Source organism: Schistocerca piceifrons, chromosome 9 (genome assembly GCF_021461385.2).
Source record: "Schistocerca piceifrons isolate TAMUIC-IGC-003096 chromosome 9, iqSchPice1.1, whole genome shotgun sequence".
NCBI lineage: Eukaryota > Metazoa > Arthropoda > Insecta > Orthoptera > Acrididae > Schistocerca > Schistocerca piceifrons.
The window spans coordinates 190,708,689-190,733,021 of record NC_060146.1 but is presented as its reverse complement, the minus strand read 5'-3'; the positions used below and the strand labels follow the sequence as shown (position 1 = coordinate 190,733,021).

General features: G+C 44.0%; 1 protein-coding gene across 6 annotated transcripts in view; it reads left to right on the top strand.

Annotated features, from left to right (window-relative positions):
• The window catches only part of LOC124717355 (echinoderm microtubule-associated protein-like 2), a 655,376-nt gene that overhangs the window by 507,948 nt on the left and 123,095 nt on the right, over positions 1-24,333 (top strand). For all 6 annotated transcript variants that reach the window (XM_047244186.1, XM_047244189.1, XM_047244188.1 and 3 more), the window contains exon 4: positions 20,908-21,058. In XM_047244186.1, the coding sequence (XP_047100142.1) occupies positions 20,908-21,058 (151 nt within the window). The remainder of the gene's footprint in view (positions 1-20,907; positions 21,059-24,333) is intronic.

Below are 24,333 nucleotides of genomic sequence, written 5' to 3'. Positions count from 1 at the left end.
GCACCAGTGCCCCCCCCCTCCCCACCCCCGGGAATGTCTCATACCAGACAAGTCTAACCCCAAACATTGGCATGGTAGAATAATTATGGTGAACGCATATGTGAAAACAGTGTTCGCGCATCAATCACTGGCACAATGGAACTGAGGTGGAATAAGACTAACCAGCTCGCATTCGCACAGATGGAAAACAGCCTTTATAAATCGTCCACAGTCTGGCAGCCACACCAGACCTCGACACTAATCCGCCGGGTGGATTCGTGCCAGGGACTGGCATGCCTTCCTGCTCGGGAAGCAGTGTGTTAGACTGCGTGGCTAGCCAGGCAGGCACATATTATGTAGCTAGATTTAAAAATATATAGATTTTTAGCCACCATAAAACTCTGTAACTGAATAATTAATAATATTCTCCAAATAGCTTTAATATTTATATAAAGCTTCATGAGTATCAGTGCTGTGATGTTTCTAACCACCTAGTACCAGTAGGATGGGTATATGGGTAAACATAACTTTTGTACCGAGCGAGGTGGCACAGTGGTTAGCACACTGGACTCGCATTCGGGAGGACGACGGTTCAATCCCGTCTCCGGCCATCCTGATTTAGGTTTTCCGTGATTTCCCTGAATCGTTTCAGGCAAATGCCGGGATGGTTCCTTTGAAAGGGCACGGCCGATTTCCTTCCCAATCCTTCCCTAACCCGAGCTTGCGCTCCGTCTCTAATGACCTCGTTGTCGACGGGACGTTAAACACTAACCACCACCACCACCATAACTTTTGTACAGTGCAACCTACATGTCAGGGGCAAGAAGTAGTTTTCCAGCACCCGATATGTAGGCTGCCCAGCATGACAGGTGTGTTGTTGGACGTAGTATCACACTGTCCGATCGACCTGTTGTGTAGGAGCTCCACATGCTGGTGGGCATGGCCTTGGACAGAGGGAGGGGCAGGAGGGCATGGATAGGGGAGAGGAGGGAGGAGGGTCGGTATGTAGAGAGGAACAGGAGAGAATAGTTATGGAGAGGGCAGATAGCAGTGGGGAGAAGAAGATTGAAAGATATAAGAGGCATGTGGTGTGTGTAGCATCCGCATTTCTTGCTTGGCTGAAGAGAGGAAGGGGGAAGGAGATGAACAGTGAGAGAGGGGGGGATGACATGGAGAGAGAAAAGAGTGAAGAGGAGACCGACAATCTGAGAGCTAGGGACTAGGAGGTGGAAGATGGGATGGAGACTACGGGGAGCAGAATTCTTGCCATACCCGTCCCAGCATGGCATCGTCGACTGTGGTAGTCACTTCCCGTATTCTCTTCCAGAGCTTCTGTCGCAGGACTTTCCATACTGTCATTGGAGCCATTTCGAGCTCACAGAATGCACGACGCACCAATTTCTTTGGACTCCATACGAATGTCTCTTGTACGCGCTCCACATTCACTTCACCCACATTGGGACATCCGCTTCTCTTTGCCGGGCACAAACAATCCGTCGTAACGAATTTGCTGTGCCAGTGGTAAATGGCCTTCCTTTTTGGTGGCTTCTTACTATTCTTGGTTCTAAACATCCGTTGAACAGCTGTAGCACACTTGTTTTTGTCGAACTCCAACACACAGAAAGCTCGCTCCGCACCTGAACGCGCCACGTTTGCGAGTAGCGATTGACAAACAACAAGCCGGAAGTCGAAAACATTTTGAACAATCATTTTTTAAATGTTATAGCGAAAATAGGGTCTAAATGTTCATTAGAAGAAGCAAGGCAGTTATGGAAGAGGCCTTACCCACACCTTACCCACCTCTCCTTCTGAAATTAGGAAGATAATAAACTCTCTCAGGAATAAAAGCTCACATGGAATTGATGGCAATTCCAGCAGGATAATAAAAGCTTGTTCCCAAGAGATAAGTCGGGTTCATAGCCACATATGTAATAGCTCTCTGAAGCAGCGTATTTTCCAAGATAGAGTGAAGTATGCCATTGTTAAACCACTGCACAAAAAAGGGGATACGTCTGATGGCAACAACTACCGCCCAATCTCTCTTCTGACTGCCTTATCCAAAATTCTTGAAAAAGTAATGTATTGTAGAGTAGCTTCACACATTTGTAAAAATAAAGTTTTAACAAAATATCAGTTTGGTTTCCAGAAAGGTTTTTCAACGGAAAATGTTATCTATACTTTCACTAATGAAATATTAAATCCTCTGAGTAACAGGAAGTCACCTGTTGGGATTTTTTGTCATCTCTCAAAGGCTTTTGATTGTGTAAATCATGGAGTACTTCTAGATAAGCTCAAGTACTGTGGTATGAATGGGAAAGCGCTCAAATGATTTAAATCATACCTAACTGGAAGAGTGCAGAAATTTGAAATAAGCAGTTCACATAATATGCAAAAAACTGGTGATTTCTCAAACTGGGGAACAATCAAGAATGGGATGCCGCAAGGTTCGGTCTTGGGTCCTCTGCTGTTCTTAATATATATTAATGACTTGTCATTCTGTATTCACGAAGATACAAAGCTGGTACTTTTTGCCGGTGATAAAAGTATAGCTATCACACCCAACAGACAAGAATTAGCTGGTGTAATTGTAAACGGTGTTTTTCAGAAAATCATTAAGTGGTTCTCTGTAAATGGGCTTTCATTAAACTTTGACAAAACACAGTACATACAGTTCCACACAGAAAATGGAATGACACCATTAATAAATATAGACTTCGATCAGAAATCGGTAGCTAAGGTAGAATATTCAAAATTTCTAGGTGTATGCATTGATGAGGGGTTGAACTGGAAAAAACACACTGAAGATCTGCTGAAACGTTTGAGTTCAGCTACTTATGCTATTAGGGTCATTTAAAATTTTGGCGATACACAGCTCAGTCAATTAGCTTACCACGCCTGTTTTCATTCTCTGCTTTCGTATGGCATCATATTCTGGGGTAACTCATCATTGAGTAAAAGAGTGTTCATTGCACAAAAGCGTGTAATCAGAATAATTGCGGGAGCTCATCCAAGATCATCCTGCAGACATTTATTTAAAGAGCTAGAAACCTTCATTGTAGCCTCACAATATATATATATATATATTCACTTACGAAATTTGTTATTAACAATCCGATCGAATTCAAAAGTAATAGCAGTGTACATGGCTACAACACTAGGGGAAAGGAGGATCTTCACTACTCAAGGTTAGATCTAGCTTTGGCTCAGAAGGGGGTAAATTATGCTGCCACAAAAATCTTTCGTCACTTACCTAATAGCGTCAAAAGTCTGACAGATAGCCATATAGCATTTAAAAGGATATTAAAAGAATTTCTTAATGGCAAGTCCTTCTACTCATTAGATGAATTTTTGGATATAGTAAGTGGGTAATTTCCCCAACCCCAACAAAAAAGAAATTAAGAATTAAAAATATTAAGTGTCATGTAATATTTTGTGTAATGTAATATCTTATATAGACACCTTTTATTAACCTGACACGTTCCACATCATTACGAAGTGTAGTATTCATGATCTATGGAACAATCTAATCTAATCTAACTTCTATCGGCAAATTACCAAACTACGCTGTGGCGGTGTACATGAAACACTTTCAGAGTTTCTCTTCAAAATGACATATCTATGATATCTGTAGAATGTTTGGTTCCTGTGCAATAAATAATTGAAAGTGTTCCCAGACTTTTTGTACACCTTGCATTTTTGGCATCAGTTGCGTTAGAAATGGAAACTCTTACAACTGGAAAATTTGTGTCCGACAAGGACTCGGACCCACTTTTCCCGCTTTAAACATTCGGCTATCCGTGCACACTTCCTGGACCGATCGAAACCTCCATACGTCACAGTGACAGCGCCTTAGTGTTCGCAGCAGGGTTAATAAAACGTTTCAGTATAAGAATTATTGTCGTTTAGCCCGTAATACATATCGTTACATGTCTGAAGGAACAGACATTATAAAAATGTCCCATGGCCATCTGTCCATGTCTCCGCTCTAAAAATGTTCCCCTCAAGCTGTGCCAGCATACGATGCGTCGGCTTGCGCAGCGTCACTGCATTGTATTAATTACTTTGAATCACATCGCATAACACATATCAGCCAAGAGAAAGAGTTCTCACAAGTATAATAACGATCAAAACTCAGAGAGTAAATACCTTTTTCAGAGAGTAAATATTTTTTCCTAATTTGCCTAATATTCAACAACTCGATAGGTATCTTGTACTAGACACTTTCTAAAGCAGCCTACTTTCTTCCTCAGAGTTCAAGCCATCTCCGCACCAAATGTTGTCAGAATCGGTTCATCGGGTTAGTCGCGAAAACTTATCAGACAGGGTTTTTTCGCATTTATAATATTAGTATGGAAAAAACTTTCACTGGCGTACAACTTTATAATGTGGGTAGCAACAGCCGTTCTTGGTAAATTGAACTTGAAAACCGCGAACAGCTGTTAATTGGTGATTTATTTAAGACTGATTAAGAGGTAATACTACTGTAACGGCCTAAAAAAGGTGTTTTCTTGACAATTTTTTTCCCCTGGAGGAAAGGTGATAAATATTACTTGGGGTAAGTATTGATCATAAGAAATTTTGTCAGTAAATATTACAAAATCGGAAACTGCAGCAATTCTCCTGAGCCTGGTTTAATTTGAAGCGATCTGCGGCACGCACCATAACTAGTGCCAATTTGATTCTGGGGAAAAAGGAAAAAATGTAGATAATCTACATGAGAGTAGCTAATGAGCCACGTGAGGGATTTTAGCAGTATTGATTTTTATCTAACTGGCGAGTGTTTGAATAAAGTCGCTCAGTTTTCATCAAAAAAGGCAAGTCATTTGTTAATGAAAATTGTTTAAATTAACTGAAATCCCCTATGTCGTTCACTTTGAAATGTTATTTCAGAGTTACGGGTAAATTTTCAAACAAAAAGATTGACAATTGTTGGAGTTACGCTGTGCGCCGTTTTGAAAAATCGCATTCCGAGGAAAGTCCGTTTGAGGTTCTGATCCACTAGTTTATCATAGAACGATTGAAATGTCGGTCGCGGGAGTACCACGGATGCTCATAAACTTGCAACTCCGTTTAGCCCCACTCCAAGCAGGCGCATTGGTAGGGCGATTCGACGATTGATTTCCCATGCGTTTCGTGTAAACTTACTACTACCGTGCCGGCATTTTTTTTAAATCTTGTTTTTGTTCGCTTTTGTTCGCTGTAACTGCTCGGGGCGGACGTCGTAAGACATCCGATGAAGTTCGTTGATGATTGATTAACTCAGTTTTTTCATTACAGAGGGTATGTAACCCTCTGACCGAAGCCCACTAGGCAGTAATGCTAACCATTACACCACCACAGCACGATAATCAATATTGCTGCACGAACTACCGATGTTGAGTGCCCTTCAATTGAAGTTCGTGCAGAGATGTTGACCATTGTGTTGTGGTGGTGTAATGGTTAGCGTTACTGCCTAGTACGCCAGCCGGCACGGTAGCTCAGCGTTAGCAGGCACGGTGCTCAGCGTGTTCGGTCAGAGATCCGGTTGGCCTCTGTAATAAAAAAACTGAGTGGAAGGATCAACCACCGAACTCGAACAGGATGTCTTGCGACGTCCGCAACGACCAAGCGCAACGATCAATAACGAACAAAAAATGAAAAAGAAGAAAGAGTGTTCGGTCAGAGGGCTAGCTGCCTTCTGTAATAAAAAAAAACTGAGTTAATGGACCAACAACGAACTGAAACGGGTGTCTTTCGACGTCCGCCCCGAGCAGATACAACGAACGAAAACGAACAAAATGAGATTAAAAAAAAAAGTACGCATGAAGACCCGGGTTCAAGTCCCGGCCGCGGCACAAATTTTAATTCATTTCTGTTGCTTCGATCATTATCGTAAATAATCATTGTGAAACCTAAGCCTCGGAGACTTCGTTCTTTCAACGTCATGTCTACATTGTACGTTTAACATTTCACATGTTGAGAAATAAATAACAAAACAGCAAGAAAATGTGTAATCCAATAGCTCAATCAGCAATTCATATCAAAATCGTGGTCACTGTCTCAATTTCTTAGTAGAAGCACCGAATCCGAACTTCTCACAGTCTCATATCTATTCTTTGGACTCTCTGATGACGTACTGCTTGGATGCCGCGAAATACGATATTTTTGTCTTTTCTGCCCGAGTATCTTTTCTTAGCATTCACTGAAAGACAAAACTGTATACTTTAAGATCGCAAATACACTATCAAAATTCAATACTGCACTCAAAAATGAAGATTCGTACACGTACCTGCGCCTGGTGACGCCGAGCTAACGTATTACTGTTTTGAAATGCTTCTAATTACACCCAGACACTACAGGGAGTATTGAGTTGGCCAAGGTAGGCCATTCCGGGTCATCAGAGGCGCTGGAGGGACAGCTCAGAATTCCACAGGACATTTTTTCCAGAAATTACATTTTTTGCCTCATTTTAGAAGGTTTAAAGCATTTTTTAAACCAATGTGATTTTTTGAAAATTCTACAGTGGTCTTGCTCCTTAAAGCATCATCTTCAGGTGGTTAGTAGTGTCTCATAATTAACACACAGACACGCCCCCAACGTTCGCAGTCACAAAATCCAACTCCACAAAGAGGGAAGCAGTCAACAGATAATAACCGGAAGAGAATTGGGACGATTATACAACTGATCCCCTACAGTGCTTTACCTTCACGACAACCGAGGTTTTCCATTGTAAATTAGATCCCCTGTTATCTGATGCTCATTTTCGGGGCTGACTAGTCTGTTATTGTGCCTCATCCCGTGCACCATTCGCTCCAATGCTCTGCTGGTTGTTGTTCGTTGACTACTTTCCTTCTTCGTGGGTTTTCTTTCTTTGACTACGACCTTTGGAAGCGTGCACCGTAGGCCAATCTATGTGACACTAATAACCACCCGAAGATGCTGCTTCAACGCAGCGCAGCCGGTCGTGAATAAATAATCAGGTAACAGATGCATGCGGTTTTACTAAAGTTCCGTTTACCATGACTTGCAACTACGATATCTTTTCTTCTGATCCGATTTTGATTAAATAAAACCTGTACGATGCCACAAGGTGTGCTCATGTTGCCTGCGAAAATCCCATGAAAATTCTTCTAGCAGTTTCGGAGAAGCGTGTTCGTATAAACAGATACGACAGTTTTACATATTTATTAGTACTGTCGATAAACGGGAAACATTGTAAGCAAAACTCTTTAAAAGTGGTTGACTAATATACTTTACTTTTTACACCAATCTGATAAACATTCAGATTGACACAGGATCCATAATTTTTTTTTTTAACCAACAATCTGTGTGTGTGTGTGTGTGTGTGTGTGTGTGTGTGTGTAATCTTATGGGACTTAACTGCTAAGGTCATCAGTCCCTAAGCTTACACACTACTTAACCTAAATTATCCTAAGGACAAACACACACACCCATGCCCGAGGGAGGACTCGAGCCTCCGCTGGGACCAGCCGCACAGTCCATGGCTGCGGGACCTCTCGGCTAATCCCGCGCGGTAACAGAATGTGCAGGTTTTCTGTTAAAACCAATGCCAAAAAGGAAAATCTGTGCTGTGAAATGTTAGTTTTAATTTTCTATACCGCAGTCAGGTTTAACTACTATATCTTGCCAGCTAAGCCATCAATAAAACCATTGGTTTTCAAACTGTGCCCCCCCCGCACTTAGGGTGTGCGTATAAAAGGGGGCGCGGGCGGGAAGAGCGCGGTTCAAACGCATTACGTTATTAAAAATGTAGCTATTTTATCCATAGAAACGGAGGACGAACTGTCTATTGGGTACCCAATATTTCCTGTGTACTCAGAGATTAATTTTCGTCTTAGATCATCAGCCTGAATGTAAACGCAGTGACTGGCCGTAGCCAATCCGACTACTAGAATTCGTAGTGTGCAAGTACAGTAGATGTGCGAAAACATGGCCGCCAGCCGAAGTGGCCGTGCGGTTAAAGGCGCTGCAGTCTGGAACCGCAAGACCGCTACGGTCGCAGGTTCGAATCCTGCCTCGGGCATGGATGTTTGTGATGTCCTTAGGTTAGTTAGGTTTAACTAGTTCTAGGTTCTAGGGGACTAATGACCTCAGCAGTTGAGTCCCATAGTGCTCAGAGCCATTTGAACCATTTTTGAAAACATGGCCGATCGTCGCACGTCGGCCTAATTCGGAATACTTCGTGCCAACTGTCATCTGTAAAGGATTTCTCACAGCTTCAACGGTATAGTAATTGTTGTCGGTAGTGTCTTTGTTTCTAAGCAGCGTTGGCCCTCGAATCTTAGTTGAACTGAGTTGTTCAGTCAGCATCGATCAAGCAAGCAGTTTAGTCGTTTGTAGTTTGATGTGAAAGTGAACTGTCGACTTGTGAAGCTGTTTTTTAAGCTGTTTCTTTCTTTACTTCGTCATGAATTTGTCGAAGGAACGCAAGTACAGTGAAGATTACATCAAATACGGTTTCGTTGCTTTACAAAATAATGGTGTCGACCAGCCACAATGTATTATCTGATATGAAGTATTGAGCAGTGATGCCATTAACACCTCGTCGGCTCGAACGATATTTGCGGAGTAGATATTTGTTACAAGGCAATGATGCCATGAGACCTTGTCGTCTCTAACGGCATTTGTCGACCAAACATAGCCCTTTAAAAAGTAAGCCGACGGCGTTTTTTGCTGCTAAATGTGCGAGTTTGAAACTTATAAAGTTATATAGTATTGGAACCATTGCATAGTCTTCTGAGAAAGCGATCCTAGGTTCCGATGAGCTATCACTACTCATCGCTAAGGCTAAGAAAAGTCAAATTGTCGGAGAAACACTTATCAAACCCTGTTTGTTGAAAGCAGCTGATATTGTTCTTGGACCAGAAAGTTAACAAAAATTTTCACAAAGACCGCCTTCTGACAACACTGTGAAACGTCGGTTTGATGATATGGCCGAACACATAAGAAGTCAGGTAGTGCAGGCCATGAAAGAATCAGAATTTTTCGCAATAGACTTAGACGAGAGTACAGAGATTGCAAATTGTTGTCAACTGTTAGTTTTCGTTCTATTTATACAAAACGAAGCAATTAAAAACGAGGTGCTGTTTTATATGACTACTTCAAAAGCTATATACAGCGATATATGAATTCTTTTGCAAATATAAACTATCGTGACAAAAACTGATCGGCGTATGGACAGACGACTCCCCGTCAATGTTTGGATCTCGCTCGGAATTTGTGCAGATGGTCAAAGAAAAGAATCTCAATGTTATTTCAATTCACTGTAGTGGCGGATACAGAAGAGGGGCGCTAAGGATATCTTCAGCTACCTTTACTTTTACCGTAATAAAAAATAATCAAGCCACATGCAAAGTTTGAGAAAGTTTCATTTAAACTGATTATACACATATACAATGCCATCGTGTGATATAAAAAAAAGTTACAATTGTGGCTCTCTTCCTTAAATGATGAATCTATGCGCCTATTCTTCCTGTCAAATTGGTTAATTGCATCGTGAATTTCACTGTGTTACACACCGTCAAGCCTTGGCAGCTAAGACACTTCCGTCAGCGCACCTGACGATGGCGACATGACTGATCGCCGAAATATTGTGCCCGTTGGACAGTATGGACCGGCAGTACACCCGTGGACTGTTCGAGCAAGAAATACGCCGGGAGAAACTGAAGATTCACTTCCAAACGAACTCTTAATATTATGTAGCCGCACACCAAGTCCTTACTGGTTTTCCTTTTAACCGTTTCCTCCCCCTCACCTCCCCCCCCCCCTCCTCCCCCTCTCACTAATAAATAATATGCTTACTGTATGTAATACAGTACTTTGTGAAGGGCGCCAGGAAGTTTCCATTTTCGACGACAAAAGTTTGGGAATCCATGCTTTAGATAAATGGTTCCTCACAATTATTTTCTTTCTGGTTAGATGCAATTTTAAACATAAGTTGTATGCCCGATAATGTGCCGTTTGCTTCCTCGCAGTCAGTCGTAATAGAAAACGGGAAAGTAGTATTTATGGCTTATCAGCTTATGATTAGAATACTACTGCGGAATGTGAATCTTCCGGAACTTTGTAATCCTACCTGTTTGCAGATTAAAACTATGCGAAATACTGGCGTTGAAACTACAACTCTCACGGATCCGGCAGCTGGAGAGGTATCTCTCATACTCCGTATAACAAACTATTTACAAAGTCATTGCGACTTCACGACTTCAACAATAAACGAGGCTCTAGTTGGGAAGGAAGAGGGGGGGGGGGAGAGAAGATGGTCAGAGCGAGGAGGAAATGGACGGGGGGGGGGGGGAGGGAGAGAGAGAGAGAGAGAGAGAGAGCGGGGGGGGGGGAGAGAGAGAGAGAGAGAGAGAGAGAGAGAGAGAGAGAGAGAGAGAGAGAGAGGAAGAGGAGATGAACAGAGAGGCAGAGCAGAAGGAAATTGGGACGTACATCAATTTCTATACATACTAACTGCAAAGAGTTTCTAGTTTCATTGAGATGAAATGAAATGTCGTGTGGCTAGGGCCTCCCGTCGGGTAGACGTGTCGCCTGGTGCAAGTACGCCACTTCGGCGACTTGCGTGTCGATGGGGATATGACGACGACGACGACGACGACGACGACGACGACGACGATGATAACAACACCCAGTCCCCGAGCGGAGGAAATCTCCTATACAGCCGGGAATCGAAGCAGGGCCCCTTTGCGTGGTATTCCGTCGCGCTGACCACTCAGCTACCGAGACGGACTCTAGCTGCCCTAGTCACTTATAGAGTTTTCACAACGCAGCTGCTAAATCGCATGAAACCGTTGGTCCCTATCAATGTTGCTTCGTCTCTCGACAGTCGATTCTTGATTATAAGGGGCGTTCAAAAAGAAACTACCCGGAGGCATAATTACAGAAACCAGTACCTGTACGTTAGAAGTATTGACCCTGCCTGTTGAGACACTTGTCCCACTGTGACACAAGGTGGTGAATGGCCGTCTCGTAAAATTGCTGGGGCTACGATGTTAACCAGTCCCGCACGTTCAGCTGGACGTCGTCGTCCGAGGTGAATCGGAAAGGTTATGCTGACGTTCTTCTTTGACCAAGATGGCCCCTTCTGATTCACTTCCTGCAGCACGGGCAACAGTGAATGCCCAGCGTTACTTGCAAACCTTGACCACCCTTCGCCAAGCGATCAAATCAAAACGACCAGGCAATCTCACCCGTGGGGTCATTCTGCTCCACGACAATGCAAAGCCTCATACGGCCAATACAGCCGCGGCACTCCTGCAGAAATTCAAATGGGAGGTTCTCGGCCACCCTCCATACAGTCCGGACCTCTCTCCCTGTCATTACGCCATTTTTGGCCCGCTTAAAAAGGCTCTGACGGGCAAACGATTCACTTCGGACGACGACGTCCAGCTGTTAGTGCGGAACTGGTTAACATCGCAGCCCTGGGAATTTTATGAGACGGCCATTCACCGCCTTGTGTCATAGTGGGACAAGTGTCTCAACAGCCAGGGTCAATACTTCTAACACACAGGTGCTGCTGTCTGTAATTATGCCTCCGGCTCGTTTCTTTTTGAAACGCCCCTTTTACATATCTACCTTGAGGCAGATAATAAAAACAATTAAGAGGTCGATCGTGAATTAACACCTCATCGTCATTGGTTTTCTACAAGCTTATCACAGCATAGATTCTCCAGGTTATGGGAAACGACAGACGAATATGAAATCCCATCGAAATACATCCGACTAATTGCACATTGCTACTCTGTCAGTTTGTCAAGTACAATTCGCCAACCAACTAACGCCACCATTCAATATTCGAATTGGACTGAGACAAGGCGATCCATTGGCGACGACACTATTCAGTCGAAAAAGAAATGATTGTCGGAAGGACTGACTCAGCATATAGGAAAGTCAAAACAACTTTCGGTGAAATTAAAAAGCAAGTTGGTGACATTAAGAGTGCAACGGGAATTCCACTGTTAAATGCAGAGGAGAGAGCAGATAGGTGGAAAGAATACATTGAAAGCCTCTCTGAAGGGGAACAGTAGTCGGATGTGATAGAAGAAGAAACAGAAGTCGACTTAAGAGCTAGGGGATCCAGTATTAGAATCAAAATTTAAGAGAGCTTAGGAGAACTTAAGATCAAATAAGGCAGTAGGATAGATAACATTTCATCATAAATTCTAAAATAATTGGGGGAATTAGCAACAAAACGGTTATTCACGTTGATGTATAGAATGTATGAAGCTGGCGACATATCATCGGATCATCGGGCTTTCATCCGCACAATTTCGAAGACTGCAAGAGCTCACAAGTGAGAGAATTATCGCACAATCAGTTTAACGGCTCATGCATCCAAGTTGCTTACAAGAATGATATACAGAAAAATGGAAAAGAAAATTGAGGATGCGCTAGATGACGATCTGTTTGGCTTTAGGAAAGGTAGAGGCACGAAAGAGGCAATTCTGACGTTGCGGTTGATAATGGAGGCAAGACTAAAGAAAAATGAAGACACGTTCATAGGATCTATGGACCTGGAAAAAGCGTTCGACAATGTAAAATGGTGCAAGATGTTCGAATTTCTGAGAAAACTGGGGGTAAGCTATAGGGAGAGATGGATAATATATGTGTAAAAGAGCCAAGACAGAATAATAAGAGTGGACGACCAAGAACGAGGTGCTGGGATTATAAACGGTGTAAAACAGGGATGTAGTCTGTTGCAGCTACTGTTCAATTTGTACGTCGAAAAAGCAATGATGGAAATAAAAGAAAGGTTCAGGAGAGGATTTAAAATTCAAGGTGAAACGATTTCAATGAGACGATTCGCTAATGACCTTGCTATCCTGAGCGAAAGTGAAGATAAATTACATGATGTGCTGAACGGAATGAACAGTCTAATGAGTACGGAGTACTGACTGAGAGTAAATCGAAGAAAGACGAAAGTAATGAGAAGTCTCAGAAATGAGAACAGCGAAAAGCTTTAACATCAAGGTTGATAGTCACGAAGTAGATGAAGTTAACGAATTGTGCGACCTAGGAAGCAAATTAACCAATGACAGGTGGAGCAAAGAGGATATCAAAAGCAGATTAGCAATTGCAAAAAGGGCATTCTTGGCAAAAAGAAGTCTATCAGTATCAAACATAGGCTTTAATTTGAGGAAGAAATGTTTGAGAATGTACGTCTGGAGTACAGCATTGTATGTTAGTGAAACATGGATTGTAGGAAAATTGAAACAGAGGAGGACTGAAGCGTTTGAGATGTGGTGCTACGGACGAATGTTGAAAATTAGGTGGATTGATAAGGTAAGGAATGAGGAGGTTCTACGCAGAATCGGAGAGGAAAGGAATATGTGGAAAACACTGATAAGGAGGACAGGATGATAGGACATCTGCTAAGGCATGAGGGAATGACTTCCATGGTACTAGAGGGAGCTGTAGAGGGCAAAAACTGTAGAGGAAGACAGAGATTGGAATACATCCGGCAAATAATTGAGGACGTAGGTTGCAAGTGCTACTCTGAGATGAAGAAGTTGGCACAATAGAGGAATTCGTGGCGGGCTGCAGCAAACGAATCAGAAGACTGATGACTCAAAAAAAAAAATCTATTCAGCTTTGCAAAAAGTAAGCTCTGACACTCGTGGACTCGGAGAACTGGAGATGGTGGGAGTAGACACAATCCTGATACTTGCTGGGGATGTTGTTTTTCTTGGCGACGCCCTAGAGCAAGTACACGCTGATCCTTCCTGAATTCTCCATTCTGCAAAGATAACTGGGCTGCTGGTTGTTTCTCTGAAAGATCTGAAAGCGGCCGGCTGCTGTGGCAGAGCGGTTCTAGGCGCTTCAGTCTGGAACCGCGCGACCACTACGGTCACAGGTTCGAATCCTGCCTCGGGCATGGATTTGTGCGATGTACTTAGGTTGGTTAGGTTTAAGTAGTTCTAAGTTCTAGGGGACTGATGACCTCAGATGTAAAGTCTCATAGTGGAATCCCAATTCGATTTTACAAAGAGTATTCTACGCCGATGGCCCCTTACGTAGCCTGTATTCGTTTATTTTACCCAGCACAAAATCCCAAGCGACTGGAAAAGAGCGTAGGTGACCCTAGTATATAAGAAAGGTAAAAGAATGGACCTGTAAAATTACAGACCAATAATCCTAACTTAGGTTTGCTGCAGAATCCATGAACATATTCTGAGTTCCAATACAATAAACTTTCTTGAGACTTAGAATCAGCATGGTCATAGTTTCAGAAAGCATCGCTCGTGTCAAACTCAGCTTGCCCTTTTCTCACTTGAAATACTGCAAACAATGGATGAACGGCAACAGGCAGATTTCACATTTCTTGATTTCAGAAAGCATTTGACACTGTGCCCCATTGCAGGCTGGTAACGAAGATACGAACGTATGGAATAAGTTCACAGATATGTGAGTGGCTCGAAGACTTCTTAAATAATAAAGCCGAGTGCATTGTCCTCGACGGTGAGTATTCCTCAAAGACAAGGGTACCGTCAGGAGTGGCCCGGAAAGAGCGATAGGGCCGCTGTTGTGCCTTATATTGAAAAATAATTAGGTTGACAGGACAGGGTGGGCAGCAGTCTTGCTGATGATGCCGTGTTGTACGGTAAGGTGTTGAAGTTGAGTGACTGTATGAAGATACAAGACGATTTAGACAAAATTTGCGGTTGGTGTGATGAATGGCAGCTAACTCTAAATGCGGAAAAATGTAAGTTAATATGGATGAGTAGGAAGAACAAACCTGTAATGTTCAGGTACAATATTACTAGTTTCCTGCTTGACACAGTCAAGTCGTTTAAATACCTGGGCGTAACACTGCAAAGCGATATGAAATTGAACGAGCATGTGGGAACTGCGGTAGGGGAGGCGAATGGCAGACTTCGGTTCATTGGGAGAATTTTAGGAAAGAGTGGTTTACCTCTAAAGGAGATCGCATATAGAACGCTGGTGCTACCTATTCTTGAGTACTGCTCCAATGTTTGGGGCCCGTACCAGATCGAAAGCATCGAAGCAGTTCAGAGGGGCGGGCTGCTAGATTCGTTACCGGTAGTTCGAACAACACGTGAGTGTTACGGAGATGTTTCGGGAACTCAAATGGAAATCCCTGGAGGGAAGGCGACGTTCATTCCGAGATACGCTATTGTGAAAATTTACAGAATCGGCATTTGAAGCTGACTCCAAACGATTCTATTGCCGCCACTTGCGCGTAAGGACCACGAAGACAAGATACGAAAAATTAGGGTTCGTACGGAGGCATATACATCTACATCATTACTCTGGTATTCACAATAAAGTGCCTGACAAAGGGTTTAATGAACCACCTTCAAGCTGTCTCTCTACCGTTCCACTCTCGAACGGCACGCCGGAAAAACGAGCACTTAAATTTTTCCGTGCGAGCCCTGATTTCTCTTGTTTTATCGTGATGATCATTTCTCCCTATGTAGGTGGGTGGCAACAGAAAATTTCCGCAACCGGAGGAGAAAACTGGTGATTGAAATTTCATGAGAAGACCCCGTCGCAATGATTGCCACTCAATTTCGCGATAATAAAAAACGAGCTGCCCTTCTTTGTACTTGTTCGATGTCATCCGTCAGTCCCATCTGATGCGGATCCCACACCGCACGGCAGCAGGCCTACTCCAGAATATGGTGGACAAGCGTAGTGTAAGCTGTCTCTTTACTAGACCTGTTGTACCTTCTAAGTGTTCTGCCAATGTGTTCTTTGGTTGGCTCTACCCACAATATTATCAATGTGATCGTTCCAATTTAGGTTATTTGTAATTGTAATCCCTAAGTATTTAGTTGAATTTACAGCCCTCAGATTTGTGTGACTTACCGCGTAATCGAAATTTAGTTGATTTCCTTTAGTACTCATGTGAATAACTCACACTTTTCTTTCTTCAGGATCAATTGCCACTTTTAGCACCATACAGAATGTTATTTAAATCATTTTGCAAGTCGTTTTGATCATCTGATGACTTTACAAGACGGTAAATGACAGCAACATCTGCAAACAATCTAAGACGGCTCCTCAGATTGTCTCCTGTGTCGTTAATATAGATCAGGAACAATAGAGGGCCTATAAAACTTCCTTGGGGAACGCCGGATGTTACTTCTGTTTTACTCGATGACTTTCCGTCTATTACTACCAACTGTGACCTTTCTGACAGGAAATCACGAATCCAGTCGCACAGCTGAGGCGATACTCCGTAGGAACACAGTTTAGATAGAAGACGCTCGTGAGGAGCGGTGTCGAAAGCCTTCTGGAAATCTAAAAACATGGAATCAATTTGACATCCCCTGTCGATAGCACTTATTACTTCATGAGTATAAAGAGCTATTGTGTTTCACAAGAACGATGTTTTCTGAATCCGTGCTGACTATGTGTCAATAAAGCGTTTCCTTCGAGGTACTTCGTAGACGGTCGTTTTTCCCTCCCTCTGTTTGCGGGTGGAACGGGAAAGGAAACGGCTAGCAGTGGTACAACATACCCTCCGCTTCGCACCGTACGTTGGCTTGCGGAGTATCGATGTAGATGTAAAAGGAATCACTCTTGAGTTCCGAAATGCTACTAACAATTCATCTAGCACAATGATTGTGCGTAGCGGGTTAAACAGAGTAGGGTGTAATGCTCGAGCAGATCCTCGTACGGCAAACATTTCTATAGTCCAGAGCTTCCCAACCTTTTCAGCTGGCGGACCTCTTCTTCAGTCGAAAATCCATGGCGGACCCCTAGTCAGTCAAGAGCACACCAACTTTAAATTTCAGAGCGAAACCCATGGGAACTGAAAGCTTCTTAATGCAAGTGCCATGTTCCCAATGAACTTCCCGAAGTATCAATGGTCTTTGGTTTAGAGATGAACGAAAATGACTTGAAATTAACGATCCAATTTGAATTCCCACTTTATCCAGACACTTACTAGTGGATTTGCTCTCTTTGTTCAACACACTATAGCCTTATTAAAATTACTTGGTAATTGTAATTTCACACGATGGAGCTGTCTTCCTCCAAGAGCAATCAACGTCACGTCCAAACTGTTCGCTGTTGAAAAGCTGCCGCTTATGGTCTGTTCACTTCCACTATTTGGCTACTGTTGTTTAAGGAGCATGCATATTTGGTAACAGTCGTGTGTGTGTGTGGGGGGGGGGGGGGGGTCGTTTTTCGTGAAATCCGAAGAAAAATGTTCAAATGTATGTAAAGCCTTACTTTAGTCGTCCTCCCTCCCTCATTCATTTCAACTGGAAACTTCCCTTGTTGTGAAGGCGATGGAGAAACTGCACCCTTCTTCAATGATCCTGACTTGAGCCACAGATCCATGTTAGAAGTAACTGGTCAAAAATCGACTTATAAAATAGGCAGTGCACTGACAAAGCAAGTTTAACAATTAATGATGCCTGGGACCGCATACGTGCCAGCAAGCGCTGTGATTGGTCGACAAAGCTCGCTCCGCGCATGCGTAAAAGGTTTCACCGCATCTAGGCCGTGAGCCGGGGCACAAATGACCCCCGTATTGTTGCTAAACAGTCGATCAGAGAAGCCGCATTCTCCGGCACTAAATTGTGTACACGTTCTCACTTAGGAACCGCAAAGGCTGCTTGGGGATACGACCTGAAATTAAAGTACACATGTTTTTCACACGAAAAAAAAAATAGTTATGAATTTTTCACATTTTTATTCAATAATTTTACTCATTATTTTACACGATTTGGTGGAAGGTGGCCGCGGACCCCTAGAAAGAGCCGGCGGACCCCTAAGAGGTCCGCGGACCACACGTTGGGAAGCCCTGCTATAGTCAATCCTAAGGTACGCTTGAGGTGGTGTAAAGAGCAGTGGATGACTGGAAAGGCGTGATATGGTCGTTGGATGAAGGCCTTGGATGTATGGAGTTGAGTGTGGTAGAAAAGTCGATGATCTGGCTTTCCACAATTGGCATTTCGAGTTCTGCGTGGATGAGGTTTGTGCTTGTCCACCATGCTGCTATACCCTGTAGCAATCTGACTGAAGGTTTCGGCTTTGGCGAATGCCTGTAGAACATTGCATGCCATCTTGATTAGCGCCAATAGTGAAGTACAGAGGAGGTAGTTTTAGCAACACGGGAGTGTTTTTCCTGGTTAGTGTGTGGGTCCTCTTACAGCACTCAAGGAAGCACTGAATGCAGAATGGTGTGATGATGATGATGATGATTGATTATAATTGATTATATCAGCATGACAGTGCAACCAGCCATAAAGCAGCATGGAAGGTGGTAGGAGTAATCCACTAAATTACAGGCCCATATCGTTAACGTCTATATGCAGCAGAATTTTAGAACATTTATTGTGTTCGAACATTATGAACTACTTCGAAGGAAACGTCTATTGACACAAGTCAATATGGGTTTAGAAAACGTTCCTGTGAAACACAACTAGCTCTTCATTCACATAAAGTGCTGAGTGCTATTGACAAGGGATTTCAGATCGATTCCGTATTCCTGGATTTCCGGAAGACTTTTGACACTGTACCGCACAAGCGGCTCGTAGTAAAATTGCGTGCTTATGGAATATCGTCTCAGTTATGTGACTGAATTTGTGATTTCCTGTCATAGAGGTCACAGTTCGTAGTAACTGACGGAAAGTCATCGAGTAAAGCAGAAGTGATGTCAGGCGTTCCCCAAGGTAGTGTTATAGGCTCTTTGCTGTTCCTTGTCTATATAAACGATTTGGGAGACAATCTGAGCAGCCGTCTTAGATTGTTTGCAGGTGAGGCTGTCGTTTGTCGATTAATAAAGTCATCATAAGATCAAAACAAATTGCAAAACGATTTAGAAAAGCTATCTGAACGAGGCGAAAAGTGGCAGTTGGCCTTAAATAACGAAAAGTGTGAGGTCATCCACATGAGTGATAAAAGGAACTCGTTAAACTTCCGTTACACGATAAATCAGTCTAATCTAAAAGCAGTAAATTCAACTAAATACCTAGATATGACAATTACGAACAACTTAAATTGGAAGGAACACATAGAAAATGTTGTGGGGAAGGCTAACCAAAGGCTGCGTTTCATTGGCAGGACACTTAGGAAATGTAACAGACCTACTAAGGAGACTGCCTACACTACGCTTGTCCGTCCTCTTTTAGAATACTGCTGCGCGGTGTGGGATCCTTACCAGGTAGGACTGACGGAGTAAATCGAAAAAGTTCAAGGAAAGGCAGCTCGTTTTGTATTATCGCGAAATATGGGAGTGAGTGTCACAGAAATGATACGGGATTTGGGCTGGAAATCTTAAAAGAAAGGCGTTTTTCGTTGCGTCGGAATCTTCTCACGAAATTCCACTCACCAACTCTCTCCTCCGAATGCGAAAATATTTTGTTGACACCGACCTACATAGGGCGGAACGATCACCACGATAAAATAAGGGAAATCAGAGCTCGTGCGGAAAGATACAGGTGTTCATTCTTCCCGCGCGCTATACGAGACTGGAATAATAGAGAATTGTGAAGGTGGTTCGATGAACACTCTGCCAGCCACTTAAATGTGATTTGCAGAGTATCCATGTAGATGTAGATGTAGAAAGTACTGGTCATCGATGGCCAGTGAGTTCTTAGATCTTTCGGGCAGCATACGGATGCCACGATGGAAGAAGTGGGCGTCTTTTGAGGAGATCCATGGATCGATCCAATTTTGCACTTGATTTCATGACCGGAACAGCTGGTCAAACAGGGCGCGTGCTATTGACATTGCCAATTATTGGGAGAAATGAAACTTCCTGGAAGATTAAAACTGTGTGCCGGACCGAGACTCGAACTCGGGACTCTTCCCTTCGCGGGCAAGTGCTCTACCAGCTGAGCTACCCAAGCACGACTCACGCCTCGTCCTTACGGCTTTACTTCTGCCAGTACCTCGTCTCCTACCTTCCAAACTTTACAGAAGCTAGGAGACGAGGTATTGGCAGAAGTAAAGCTGTGAGGACGGGGCATGAGTCGTGCTTGGGTAGCTCAGTTGGTAGAGCACTTGCCCGTGTTAGGCAAAGGTCCAGAGTTCGAGTCTCGGTCCGGCACACAGTTTTAATCTGCCAGGAAGTTTCATATCAGCGCACACTCCGCTGCAGAGTGAAAATCTCATTCAGGGGGAGAAATGTCTTGAGAATATGGCGGGTGGGATACGACTTCCCATTTCAACGTTTCCAAGTGTGTTTTGGCGAGTTTTGCAACATGGGATCGAGCGCTGTTGTGCTGCAAAATCGTGTTTTCATGTCTATCGCTGTACGACGCTCCAGGTACACTACGAAGAAAGCGATTACAGTTCCTGTCCGCGTAGGGATCCGGATGGGATTGGTGGCTCTCCGAGAGGCTAGTGGTCCGGTCGCCCCGCCATTGAGAAGTGCTGAACCCTCTGCCAGGCACTTAAATGTGATTTACAGAGTATACATGTAGCTGTAGGTTTGTGGACAAAAAAATTTCTGAAATGTACTAGCTTGCCCAGAGACCCGTCCTGAACCCAATGGAACACCTTTCGGATGAATTAGAACGTTGACTTCATCCAGACTCTGGTTTCAGCTCTCGAGAAAGAAAGGGCTGCCATTTTCACGCAGACATTCATCGAAAATGAACCCGTCATAAAGGCAAAGGGTGTACACACTCCATATTAATGTCCACTAATTGGTGTCCGACCAATGGCCTTTGTAGTCTCGTCCCTTCAACTTCACCAACTAACCACTTGATGTCCAAATACTTTTGATCAGTGCACATTTAAAATTGTCCATACAAAATAATACCCTATAGATAGTTGTCAGACATCTTTACCAACACAACAAAGAAACAAACTGCGTGAATCGGACTGACATGACACGCAAAATTACACAAACGCCGCAACTTTATGTTCACAGCTTGCATTCCCAGGTAGAAAGTGCTGTTTGTGCAGCAGTTATCAAGGCTTGTGTATTTGCTGTTTCAGGAGCGTCGAACCACGTGGGCTCAGCGACGACGCCGCGCCTGCGCCAGCCGCAGTACCAGAACCAGGGGGACGCGGGTTCGAGCTCGGTCAGCAGCAGCCGCGACGCCGTGCGGCGAGCCTCCAGCTACGCGCCGTCCTCCCTGCCGCAGAGGTCAGTCAGCCACTGTGACGTCACAGCCGCTCGCTGATGTACGAATGCAGTATACTTAGCTTTGAGGTGTGACATACACACATCAAAAAAAGTGTTGCATCACCTCGGTTCCATACATTCTGAACACTGACGTTGAATGTGTACACTACTGGCCATTAAAATTGCTACACCAAGAAGAAATGCATATGATAAACGGGTATTCATTGGACAAATATATTATACTAGAACTGACATGTGATTACATTTTCACGCAATTTGGGTTCATAGATCCTGAGAAATCAGTACCCAGAACAACCACCTCAGGCCGTAATAACGGCCTTGATACGCCTGGGCATTGAGTCAAACAGAGCTTGGATGGCGTGTACAGGTACAGCTGCCCATGCAGCTTACACGCGATACTACAGTTCAACTAGAGTAGTGGCTGGCGTATTGTGACGAGCCAGTTGCTCGGCCACCATTGAGCAGACGTTTCCAATTTGTGAGTGGTCTGGAGAATGTGCTGGCCAGGGCAGCAGTCGAGCATTTTCTGTATCCAGAAAGGCCCGTACAGGACCTGCAACATGCGGTCGTGCATTATCCTGCTCAAATGTAGGGTTTCGCAGTGATCGAATGAAGGGTGGAGGCACGGGTCGTAACACATCTAAAATGTAACGTCCACTGTTCAAAGTGCCGTCAATGCAAACAAGAGGTTACCGAGACGTGTAACCAATGACACCCCATACCGTCACACCGGGTAGTGTGACGAATACACGCTTCCAATGTGCGTTCAGGGCGATGTCAATAACACGGATGCAACCATCGTGAAGCCGTAAACAGAACCTGGATTCATCCGAAAAAATGGCGTTTTGCCATTCGTGCACCCAGGTCCGTCGTTGAGTACACCATTGCAGGCGCTCCTGTCTGCGATGCAGCGTCAAGGGTAACCACAGCCGTGGTCTCCGAGCTGATAGTCCATGCTGCTGCAAACGTCGTCGAACTTTTCGTGCAGATGGTTGTTGTCTTGCAAACGTACCCATCTGTTGACTCAGGGATCGAGACGTGGCTGCACGGTCCGTTACAGCCATGCGGATAAGATGCCTGTCATCTCAACTGCTTGTGATACGAGGCCGTTGGGATCCAGCACGGCGTTCCTATTACGCTCCTGAGCCGACCGCTTCCATATTCTGCTAACAGTCATTGGATCTCGACCAACGCGAGCAGCAATGTCGCGATACGATAAACCGCAATCGCGATAGGCTACAATCCGACCTTTATCAAAGTCGGAAACGTGATGGTACGCATTTCTGCTCCTTACACGAGGCATCACAACAATGTTTCACCAGGTAACGCCTGTCAACTGCTGTTTGTGGATGAGAAATGGGTTGGAAACTTTCCTCACGTCAGCACGTTGTAGGTGTCGCCACCTGCGCCAACCTTGTGTGAATGTTCTGAAAAGCTAATCATTTGCATATCACAGCATCTTCTTCCTGTCGGTTTAATTTCGGGTCTGTAGCACATCATCTTCCTGATGTAGAAATTTTAATGGCCAGTAGTGTATATTGCGTCAGCAAACAGTACAGGGCTATTACAAATGATTGAAGCGATTTCATAAATTCACTGTAGCTCCATTCATTGACATATGGTCACGACACACTACAGATACGTAGCAAAACTCATAAAGTTTTGTTCGGCTGAAGCCGCACTTCAGGTTTCTGCCGCCAGAGCGCTCGAGAGCACAGTGAGACAAAATGGCGACAGGAGGCGAGAAAGCGTATGTCGTGCTTGAAACGCACTCACATCAGTCAGTCATAACAGTGCAACGAAACTTCAGGACGAAGTTCAACAAAGATCCACCAACTGCTAACTCCATTCGGCGATGGTATGGCTTCTGGATGCCTTTGTAAGGGGAAATCAACGGGTCGGCCTGCAGTGAGCGAAGAAACGGTTGAACGCGTGTGGGCAAGTTTCACGCATAGCCCGCAGATGTTGACGAATAAAGCAAGCAGGAAGCTAAACGTACCACAGCCGACGGTTTGGAAAATCTTACGGAAAAGGCTAAAGCAGAAGCCTTACCATTTACAATTGCTACAAGCCCTGACACCCGATGACAAAGTCAAACGCTTTGAATTTTCGGCGCGGTTGCAACAGCTCATGGAAGAGGATGTGTTCAGTGCGAAACTTGTTTTCAGTGATGGAGCAACATTTTTCTTAATGGTGAAGTGAACAGACACAATGTGCGAATCTGGGCGGTAGAGAATCCTCACGCATTCGTGCAGCAATTTCGCAATTCACCTAAAGTTAACGTGTTTTGTGCAATCTCACGGTTTAAAATTTACGGCCCCTTTTTCTTCTGCAAAAAAAACGTTACAGGACATGTGTATCTGGACATGCTGGAAAATTGCTCATGCCACAACTGGAGACTGACAGCGCCGACTTCATCTTTCAACATCATGGTGCTCCACCGCACTTCCATCATGATGTTCGGCATTTCTTAAACAGGAGATTGGAAAACAGATGGATCGGTTGTGGTGGAGATCATGATCAGCAATTCATGTCATAGCCTCCACGCTCTCCCGACTTAACACCATGCAATTTCTTTCTGTGGGGTTATGTGAAAGATTCAGTGTTTAAACCTCCTCTACCAAGAAACGTGCCAGAACTGCGAGCTCGCATCAACGATGCTTTCAAACTCATTGATGGGGACATGCTGCGCTGAGTGTGGGAGGAACTTGATTATCGGCTTGATGTCTGCCGAATCACTAAAGGGGCACATATCGAACATTTGTGAATGCCTAAAAAAACTTTGAGTTTTTGTATGTGTGTGCAAAGCATTGTGAAAATATCTCAAATAATAAAGTTATTGTAGAGCTGTGAAATCGCTTCAATCATTTGTAATAACTCTGTATTTCTGCAGTGGTAACAAGGATTGGTAACACCGGTTTCCATCTGATCAGCGAAGTTAAGCGCTGTCGGGCTTGGCTAGCACTTCAGTGGGTTATCGTCCGGGTCTGCCGAGTGCTGTTGGTAAGAGGGGTGTACTCAGCTCTTGTGAAGCCAATTGAGCAGCTACACTATGGGATTAAAAGTATCCGGACAACCCCAAAAACATACGTTTTTCATATTACGTGCCTTGTGTTGCCACCTACTTCCAGGTACTTCATATCAGCGACCTCAGTAGTCATTAGACATCGCGAGAGAGCAGAATGGAGTGCTCTGCAGAACTCACGGACTTCGAACGTGGTCAGGTGATTGGGTGTCACTTGTGTCATACGTCTGTACGCGAGATTTCCACACTC